The sequence below is a fragment of the Notothenia coriiceps genome, unplaced genomic scaffold (assembly GCF_000735185.1).
Source record: "Notothenia coriiceps isolate Sejong01 unplaced genomic scaffold, NC01 NC01_scaffold00019353, whole genome shotgun sequence".
NCBI lineage: Eukaryota > Metazoa > Chordata > Actinopteri > Perciformes > Nototheniidae > Notothenia > Notothenia coriiceps.
Window position 1 is genome coordinate 851,555 of NW_011352054.1, and position 10,842 is coordinate 862,396.

Sequence of the window (10,842 nt, forward strand, 5' to 3'; positions counted from 1 at the left end):
TACAACTACAACAAAATGAACATATTTTACCGTAATTGTAATACAAGTTTCAAAATGCCGAAGTAACAACATACTGATACCGGTTAGTAAAAACCATGAATGAATGCTTTGACAAGTCTGCAGACAGACGGCAGGAGAAAAACCTTTTAAAATGCTTGTTGTCTAAATGGAGATCGGCTAAGCTAACGCAGTATATGCTCTGACCGTCCACACTCACAACAACGGCCTACAGACATAAATAAACCAGCGACTGTATTCTCCATGACACAGACAGTCTGTGGTTTGTACTTGTTTAACTTTTGTCCAGTTTCTGAACAGATATGAGGAGCTGTGAGCTCTGAGGGCTAACAGCTGATGTTGGTTTTGTGTTTCGCATTGAAGATGCCTACACTGCGTTACTATAGTTACTACCCCAGTTCCTAAACTGTAATGGAAACGCAGCATAAAGTGAGCCTGGCCTAACAAGGCCTAGCCATACCGTACTAAGCCGAGCGAGGCCCTGCAGTGGAAAAGCGCCATTAGAAGCTAAAATCTGAAACACCACCCCCGACCTCTGTAAAGTATAATCTTAATAGCTACAGGCACAGCAGAAAAGGAGGTTTTGCAGGAGAACAAATACATGCACTGTTAACACAAATTCCTCAAGGTGACGGAGGTAATTAGGAAAGCAGTGGGAACAGTAAGGACTGTGTGCTTAACAGTAGATCTTTACTAAGGATACCAGGAATAAGAATATAATTAAACCAGAGTGGTATTCAATTTCAATCCCAGACAACTGGAAGTGCATCTCACAGTAACCAACTATTGAAAATATATGTATGTCTTTCACTTTTGAGTGAAATGGGGGGAACAAGTAAAAAGAGGCCCATTGGACATTGTCAAATCTCTTCTTTAGGGGAACCAATGATTTAATATAACATAGCTCTGAACCTGCCAAATGTAACGTACACCATAATAATACTAGGCCTGATATACAGTATATTGTAACCTCTAGATCTAGTTACTTAGGTGTCCCTCGTATTGCTAAACCAACAGAACATTAAATGTAATATTACCTATGAATTTAATTTTCCAGCACTAACCTGTCAATGGCAATAGCTCCGAGGGTGAGCATACTGGCCGAGCTGATGAGTAAGTACAGCAGGGCAGTGAAGTTACACCACACCACCCCAAACACCCACTCCTTCTTTGCCGAGCTCACTGCCACGAATGGCAGCACCAGCATGGACAGCAACAGGTTGGACAGGGTCAGGCTGAACACAAACTTGTTGCTGGGTGTGAGCAGATAAGGCCTTCGATAGAGGGTCGCCACGATCATGAAGTTCCCCAGGCCGGCGAGGAGTGTGATGGTCACGATGGAGACGGACTCCAGGGCAGCCAGACCCTCCCCATGCCCCACCGAGGTACAGTTCCTACTGTTGTTCATGGTGACAGGCTGGGCCACCACACAGGTGAAGGGACGGTTGGAGACTGCAAGTGAAAGGACGTGGATAGGACGAAATCATCAAAAAGTATTGAAATTTGACTGTTAAAGAGCCATACCGTCCTACCGTTGGCTGCCAAAAAAAATTGTAACGTTAAGTACATTTCATCAATACAGTGCCAAACAGAATTGAGATACTTGTTCTAGTATTTTACTCAACTACATTTCAAAAGGGAAACATTATTCTATACATTTTACTACACTACATTTATCTGACTGCTGTTGTAACTTTGCAGTTTTGTAAGGATTCAAGGATAATTTACAAAACAAATCATAGGTTTATAAGGAAAACAAAAAACACTAAATATAGCAATGCAACTAACTACGTTGGTCAAAATCCTAAGTAATACAACAATGTATTTCATAATTTGGTAAATTGCTGAATAAACGTTAGGTACTATTGACACCTTTATTTACTTCTGGGTGGGTTAACTCTGAATTTTAATTCATTTCTATCCTTTTTTCTGAATATGTGTTAGAGGCTAACTAGGCTAACTAGTAAGTGTCAATAAATATAACATTAGCTCAGCAAAAGGGCAATTTCTAACAATTACATAAATAATATAGCAATGAAAGGAGAAAATAACGTTTGTAACATCTCAATGCAGGACGAAAAATGTGTGGTTTTACATAGTTGTTGCTATTTTAAATAAAAGAAGGATCTGGATACTCAGTACTGCTCCTAGTTTAAAATGGTATCATCCTCCGGAACGATAAGCAAAGGATGAAAACGTGAACCTCACCCATTATTTACAAGCTGAAACTAAAATCAAACGGCCGGAGGCTAAAAAAAAGAATCCACGTTATTAAACCGCCTGTGAATTAGTTTCAGTTATTGCTTAGCAACGTACCGCAAATGGAAGTGCGTTTGAATTCGAACCAACGGTCAGATTTCCACCGTTATTTATTTAATAGTTTTTTCAGCATAAAGGCAAATGTGTTAACATCTCTCACCATGGCGTTAACTTTTTAGAGAGTTAAAAGTAAGATAAAAATGAAGTTTAACCTACAAGTTAGCAACAGTTCAGGTTACTGTATAGCTCAATGTTGCTGACAAATGTGGACTTTGTAAAAGTGTAGAGTCAGTAGTAACGCCAATAGCTAAAACAACCACCGTTAGTTAGCCTAGGTTAGCTGAAACTTTCTCCCATTGTCCCCCCGAAACACAGCGCTCTTTACCTGCTCTGGTTTGGCGCTGTTGCTCCACATTGTGTCCTACTCAAAGACAAACCGTCCATCCTACTGGTCCAATTTCAAAGTATAACTCAGTAATAGCATGCTGAGTGTGAATAATGTACAAAAAGCCCCCTCAACATTGTGAAGTTTGATAACGTTTGTCCTCAATCACAGACGGCCAGCTGCAGCAATGGCGTCCTCCTCCTCCTCAGACTCCCCTCTCAGACTCCTTCACTTTGTGGGTGGTCCACACTCAGAATGTTCTTGTTTTCATATTATAGCAAAGTACTCAGATCTTGTACTTAGGTCAAGTAGAAGTACCAGAGTGTAGGAATAATCTGTTACAAGTAAGTACGAGAATTATTAGCATCAAAATATACTTAATGTACAAAGTAAAAGTACTCATTATGCAGTTCGGCCGATTTCAGAATAGGATATTGTATGTTTTGATTATAAATATTGATGCATTAAACTAAAGTGTCATCAAAGCTGACTGAAATTAATGTCATCATTAATCCAAATCGGCAAAGTAACTAAAGCCTTTAGTAAAGGTAATAAACACTATAGTAAAACAACACGATTTACCTCTGAAATGTAGTGGGGTGGAAGTAACAAGTAGCAAATCATCTAAATACCCAAGTTAAGTAAAAATACCTCAAAATTGTACTTAAGTACAGGACTTAAGCTAATGTGCTAAGGCTAATTACTTTACAACACTGTCAACGTGTGTTACTCGTTGTGCTTTTGCATAAGTTATGCTGATTTGTAATAATCATGACACTGCGTTGAAAACTTAAAAGTAGTTTGATCCTGTTCCGATCATACATGTACTGTAGGCATTGTAGTCATGTTAGCAAAAATCTATCAACGCATTTGTATTTATTTTAATGACAGGCTGCTGGTGTTTATGAATGAGCTGGCCGGACCACCCACGTGGATCAAAGACTCGTGCACATCAACAACACGTCAGCACGTCGACTTACGTTATCCAATCAGAGAGCAGAGTCGTTACAGACTGCTTCCATTGGACGGCGCGCTCTGTCTAAAAAGTACAACCTTTACAGGAGGTAGACAAAATAATATACACGTGGAAATAAACATAGATATGCCAAATAGTTCGTTAAAGGTGGTCTCTAGCACTTTCATAGAAATATGCTGTAAAACATAACAGTCAAATAGTGTTAATAGCCCTGTAATACTAAAAAATAACGTACCAGTAAATTGTATGTTTCATGGTTTAAAATTAAATTGTATGTGTGCACACTTACTTGGTCATTCACTAACAAGCCAGAGCATTTGAATATGGAACCATTGTAGTTTAGCATAGAATTATCTTTCTGTTGATCTCAATAATGAAAAATAAAAACTACAACTTGATTATTTAGTATCATTTGTACTTTGTCAACGACTCTTTAGGGACAATACACATAACTAAAAATGGGCATTTTAAAAGGGAAGCCCATGATGTGAAAGGCACATAAGTATAAATTCAGAAAAATAATTAACCAAGGGCGAGGGGCATTAACCTTAACACAATGTTCACTAAGGGAATTTATGATACCTGTGCTTTTGTCCATTTTAAACACTGAATGGTAATATATGAATGACTTTTAAAACCAAATACACAAGATAGTTTCAATTGTTTACAAATAGATTTTATTATAACCCATTAAAAACTGTATGGTATACTTAATAGGCTAAAAGTAAACAAAAGCAGTGGTGTGGTCAATGGTAGCGTGGCATTATACATTTATTTGGTTCAGGCACACAACCTATGTGCATTTCCTCAAAAAATAACAAAACAACACTTAGGGTTTATAGGTGCTACATAAAGCATGTGTGGAGACTGCGAGGGAATGTGTTTGGTCACGTTCAGGCTGATTGCCATCATGTGTGAAATTACACCGTATGACCTGACGTTAAAACTTTTGCATGGGGATCTGTGGAGTGTAGTCGGTCAGAAGAGAAACCATCAGACCCTGAAAGAGAAGACAGTTGTGACGATATATATAATAGACGGATAATCAAACTTGAGGAACAGACTATACTGACAGGATCAAATGAAACCCATAGTTATAGTAATAATAATAATAATCAGGTTTCTCACCATAATTGTCCACTTTCTATTCTCTGCCTCGGAGAAGACGAGGGAGCGGGATGAGTAGAATACTTCATCATCCACCTCCTCCATTTTCCGGGGGAGACAGTGCAGGAAGGTCCAGTCTGGTTTGGCCACACTTCCTGTCTGTAGAGGTCCAGTGCAAACATAGAGTAAAGACACATTTCACCTTTTTGCTTCTATGCAAATATTTACTTGCCAGACACAAATCCAGTCACTCTTATTGACTAAAATATGACTATAATCGTTTTCAGAAAATGATACCATCAATAATATAATCAGGATTTACAGGCATTGTTATATCATAATATATTTAGACTTAGGGCACATGGGAATGCTGGGTCTTACTCCTATGAGGAACTTGAAATTGCTCTACTATTTACTCTACTATTTACTTGCACTATATTTTTCTGTTTATCTGTGTTGCACTGTTGGAGAAGCCTGTAACCTAAGATTTTCATCTGCATAACTACACTGTAGCTACGTTCGTATGACAAAATAAAGAACCTTGAACCTCCTTTGCAAAGTAGTACATATTATTATTGACCAACATAATTACTGTAATCACAACTATGTAATCATGTCCTGTGCACACATTTTAGTCAAAGCTTGCTTGCTGATTGATAAGCCAGATGAAGTATGTATTGAGGAGTTTACCGCACAAACAATTGGCTAAATGCTTTGTGTACAGTCAGTAGCATGTTTTTTATGTTAGGTAGTGCTTACAGCTGTCAAAAGGGAGCAATTTTAGAACAGGCACAGATATAAAAATGGCCTAATACAAACCTGCTCGCATGTTGTCGGTGACATGTTTTCCTCTTCAGGCTGAAAAGAGGGCGTCAAAAAGTTGCATCTTAATATGAATATGACTATATCCTTCACCTGCATTGTAATCTGGTAACCCTTAAAGTCTTTGAGCCTCTTTTTCTTCTCCTCCTCCTGTCCCATGCTGACCCAGGTGTCGGTGACCAACACATTACTGCCGTGGGCGGCCTCCATCGGGTCAGAGGTCAGGACAAGCTGGGTCCCATGCTGAGACAACGGAAAGTAATGTAAGTCATTTTACAAAAGGTCTGTTAATAATAATGATGACAATTAAAGTAGGAAACCTCACCTCTTTGGAGAGCCTTTGTGCCTCTTGAATAACACTCCTCTCTGGCTCATACCCCTGGGGATAAATATACAGTTTTAGCTTTAGGGGTGGTTGGGCCGTTTTCACCAAGTAGCTTTACATTTCGATTTCCTGTTCAATGCTGATTTCATTTCGATGTCAGTTTATGATAATGGCCCTGCTTGCAAAAGGCAAGTGGGGAGATTCTATACTCGCCAACTACAAAAACAAGAATCTACTACAGATAACAGGAAGTGCAGTACAATTAGAGGTAAACTGTACATGAGAAAATAAAACAATGCAAACCTTTGGTGTAGCAATTTTAAGATGAACTCCTAATTTAGCTGCAGTCATCATGAAAGAGTGGAGCACGTTGTTCCCATCGCCAATCCAGCTCACTGTTAGTCCACTAAGGGACCCATAGTGCTCCTGGAAGAGAATTAGTGGTGTTTAGAAATCACTATGTCATTAACATTTGCAGGAAGAAAAAGCTAACTTTTCAAATGACTCAAAAAGGAAAGCAGAAATATAAATATGAATGTATCTTTCATAAAACAAGTACAATGTCAATTGAGGATCTTTCAATAAACCCCCAGGGTCTTTATACTATTTGGCCTCCTTCTGGTAAGGTTTGGTATGGCATGGTTCTGTTTAATGGGGCCCTATTAGGCTTTTCCCTTTCCTGTAGTACAGGGGTGTCAAACTCAATTTCATCGCGGGCCAAATCAACATTATGGTTGCACTCAAAGGGCCGGTTGTAACTATATAAATATACATATATAAATATATAATATATATATTGAGTTTGAGCCTTGAGTTTGACACCCCTGCTGTAGTATGTTATAAATGGTCTGCAAATGCAAAAAGCTTAACGTTCCCTCCAGAAGGAGTTTCTCTCCCTAAATGCAGTATGTGTAGGAGTTGCAGTGCCTGTAAAGTGAGGAAGTCAGCCAGAATCTGGATTGGGTGGTAGAGTTCAGACAGGCCGTTAATGATGGGGATGGACGCCTCCTTATCCAGCTCCTCCAGTGTGGAATGGCTGTACACTCGTGCCAAGACAATATCACAGAGTCCCGAGAGAACCCTGTGGAAAGAGTTTAGGAATCACAAAGGCATGCATGTACCCAGCTTGCTGTGATTAATATAGAGAGCCACAAACACTCCTATTTCGCCTCAGTAATGAGCCACAGCAGTGGAAACATAACATGACTGTAACCACCTTGAAGACTCACAAGCATTGAAGTTACACTGAAACATGCAATGCTATTTAGGATTTCTCTTATACAAAGATCAAAATGTAGTGTGCATAAACCTACAAGTTGTAGACTGATTAATGCCGTTCTGAGAAAATAGGCTTCGACCAATGCCTGTGCACACAAGGCTGATTCATTTTTTAATACAGTATTTCACTGAGCCAACACCAGAAGGGCCGCTACACTAACATTGTTTATTTACTTTTTATCATGTACGTTTACAGTTTTTTTGTGTATCTCAGAAACAAAGAGATGCTGCTTTCTGTGGATAAATGCTGTTGTTAAGAGCACAAAATAATAAAAAAAATTATATTTATAATACATTTTTATTTAGGTTCAGCATTATTGATATTCTGAAACTGTTATATTTCATCAGATAACGACAATATGCATAGGTCATCAGCTATCATGCGCTCTAAATATTGACATTGGCCATTTAACACCCATATTGGTCGACCACTACAACCCACATCAAACCACTGCCTGATATTACTTTCATTTTATTTCCAGAAAAGCAAACATAGATGTAAGACTTACCTAGCTGTGTCGGTGCCACTCTCATTCACTCCCAGGTGGATGTCCTGAGAGGTGAGGAAACAGGGGTGCCCACCCAGCAAAGCAAAACCTGTAATGATATAAGAGAACATCAATATCCTTAATGGTCAACGGAATAGACAAGACTATAACACATCTTTTCAACTCTGTCTACCCATAAGCCCCCCCCCCTCTTGACTGCCTTTTTATTTTACTATACTTACTTGTTTGCCTGTCCTATTTTGTCTACCCTCCCTCATACTGTAAAGCATCTTTGAGTTGTGAAAAGCGCTATATAAATAAAATGCATTATTATTATTTATTATTATTATTACAATAAGTATGAACAATTCCCCAACATTTGCCATGTTTCATTACAACATTGACATGTTCAGAACAAATTTCAAATCAAACAATTTGTGTCAAAGTGAAGGTTTTTTAAACATATGCACACAAATTTGGTTTATTTAATGATTTCAACTCCAGTTTGAGCTAGTAGTGGGTGATGGTTATTTGACACAAGACCGCATGTTCGGTTCCTATATTAATTTCCATGTCTGCTGTGCACGCTAAAAATGTTCTGTGTTTATTTTGTTGTCTTGCTTAATAACACAATAAAAGTATACTTGAAAAAAGAGTGCAACCTCATGGGTTGAATTGGCAGCACACAAGGGTTGAAATAGTTGCAGACTCTTTTGTTCCTGGGATGCACTGAAAATAACTTTTCAGCAGTTCTTTTGTGTCCATACACAAGTGACGTACACCGTTCAACGCACGGATGACTGGTCTCAGCCCTGCTCAGTGTCAGAAGTTACATTTCTGTTAGATTGTTCTCAATAATTCTATTTAATGTTTGAGTGTTATAGGTTATGTTGATCGTTATAGTAAGTAATATTATATCCACCATTATCAATATTTGTCTCGCATGTACCATATATTTAAGTTGATGTGTCACTATCATGTTTGTCATTAACCATTTTCCTTTAACCTTTCATTCAAAATAAAGGAAAAATCCCAATTGTAGACGGTAATGTAGCTTTCAGGTTAGAAGTGCACTGTAAATTGAGGCCCTTTCAATAAACCAGATCCTTGTTTTCAGTAAAAAAACAAAACATTTTGAAAACACTTGAAAACTGCTCAGTGTCTTTATACCACCTTTTTTTATATGTAAAAACAGAACACCTATTTCTGTGGACATTCTCGTTCTGGTGCTTCTCTTTTCAAATATCATGGCAATCGACTTTCCTTGCAGGAGAGGAAGATACTGAAATATAAATGACAGAAACCTTCCTTAAAACGAAGCATCCTGAGGCTGCAGTAAAACTGAAGACAATCAACAAATAGACACTGCAGTTTACATTATAGACTGATGTTAGCTACCTGTTTTTCATGCTTGATCCGATGTTTTAGATCCCCTGAAACCCACAGCAGCCTCTTGATTTCATCTGAGCTGAAGTCTTTCAGAGTCAGGCAGCTGCGACCTTTTAAATTCACTGAACCAAGGGATGCAGCTCCAATGCTGAGAACATACCACAACGAGGAAATAACGCATGCATTATCATTTTTACTAACAACTCTCGCATTGCTGACAAAGTTTTGCTGCTATGCTTTTTTTTAAATAAAGATATCCGGAGCGTCTTACCTAAACCCTCGTGTAGAACAGTCTTGGAGAGTTTTCAAACATTTAAAAGCGACGGTGTTCACGGAGAACAGTTTAGCAGACATTGCAACTCAAGGAAAACACAGGGAAAGCGAAATGCTATGGGAGTATTTCATCTGAGAGGCGAAGTCCCGCCCTTCTACTTCCGCCCCATGGGACCTTATTTCGGAAAAGTTATGTATTGAAGTCAATGGGGAGAGAAAGTATTATTCTTTCGACTTCCCGTTTAGTAATTTGTCGCCAACGTAATTACACATGATGTTTGTCAATCTTAAAAAATCATTTCCATGTCAAAAAAGTCACAGTTTGTCGTAAAACTGTTGAAATATAAAACTATGAAAAATACGCAACTAGAAAGACTACAAATCCCAGAGTCGCGTAAGTGATGTCATTAACCGAAACCTTGTAAAGCCGGTCCTGGCTCTTACGGAACCAACTAACTCCCCTTTTTCGTATGTACAGCTCTCAACATGCCCAGACTTGTAGTGACTTTCAACTATTTTAAAGGTCCCATGTCATGCTTTTCCGGTTATTACCCGTCCCCTTGTGTGTTATGAAGGTTTTTCTGCATGCAAACGGTCTGCAGAGTCAAAAACCCTCAAAGTACACCCTGTGCTGTAGCGAGTAAAACTCTATCATAGAAAATACCTGTCTATGCTGCCCCAGAATGCCTCGTTGGAGAAAAAAACAATGCATATAGAAGAAAACACCTTTTGAATAGCTGTCCACTGTAGTGACCTCTATGCATGAAAGGGTTAAGTGTAATTTGGCATGCTTTTATTTTGAAGGCGAGTTAACGCTGTTGACAGGAAGTTGTTGTTGCTATGGAAACAAGAAAAGTTTCACAGCGGGCGGAACTTGTCATAAAGTCCGCGATAATAACACCCACCCTGTGAATTCATAGCTGGACCGCCTGGACGTCCAACAGCTCCTCTCTTCACAGTGACGAGCTTCTTTCATTTAACCCTTCACATTCCAACAGAAACTGAATAGGCAGATTCGAAGGATTTATTTCTTTGGAAATGTTATTTTAAATACAATTAAATCAAGTTATTTTGGTAAAACTAATGAAAAATATAACTAAAAAAAAAAATTTTTTTTAAAATGTTTTAAAATATTATTTTGTAGAATATCTGAGGCCCTCAAAGATGACGGCTGGCCACTGCCTCATAAACATTTGTTGGAACCAACATTTTTACAGGACACTTCGGACGGAATTATTTCAAAAATAAAACCATCAGAAAGCAACAGTTTTTTTAGTAGGCACTCACGGTGAGGTTTATAAACTGGCAATGTATGTTCAAACTTCCATCCTACATCTGCTCCCTCATCTCACGGCGAATTGTAAGTGGCTACTGCCTGAGATCGCATGCTGTAGTTTTATTAAATGTGCCAACTGCGAGGACTGTCTTAGGAAGAATAGCTTAGATGTGCAGCTCCACTGTCTTGGAATCAGTCTGCATTAAATGGAAACTGAGCAATCTGGTGCCACTATGTTTTTAAGCT

General features: G+C 38.6%; 2 protein-coding genes across 2 annotated transcripts in view; both read right to left on the bottom strand.

The window, feature by feature from the left end:
• Positions 1–2,863, bottom strand: part of gpr161b (G protein-coupled receptor 161b) — a 9,018-nt gene extending 6,155 nt beyond the window's left edge. Inside the window, exons 1-2 of the mRNA XM_010778695.1 lie at positions 2,663–2,863; positions 1,083–1,470 (exon numbers count right to left, since the gene is read on the bottom strand). Coding sequence (XP_010776997.1) covers positions 1,083–1,426 — 344 coding nt within the window. The 5' untranslated portion in view covers positions 1,427–1,470; positions 2,663–2,863. The remainder of the gene's footprint in view (positions 1–1,082; positions 1,471–2,662) is intronic.
• Positions 2,864–4,298: 1,435 nt separating this feature from the next.
• On the bottom strand, positions 4,299–9,457 carry otc (ornithine transcarbamylase). Its single transcript, XM_010778696.1, has 10 exons — positions 9,319–9,457; positions 9,057–9,195; positions 8,859–8,940; positions 7,680–7,767; positions 6,820–6,973; positions 6,196–6,318; positions 5,893–5,946; positions 5,661–5,810; positions 4,767–4,904; positions 4,299–4,638 (listed from the first exon to the last, which is right to left on the bottom strand). The coding sequence occupies exons 1-10, from the start codon at positions 9,399–9,401 to the stop codon at positions 4,579–4,581; spliced, it is 1,071 nt and encodes a 356-aa protein (XP_010776998.1). The 5' UTR covers positions 9,402–9,457; the 3' UTR covers positions 4,299–4,578.
• Positions 9,458–10,842: the final 1,385 nt, after the last annotated feature.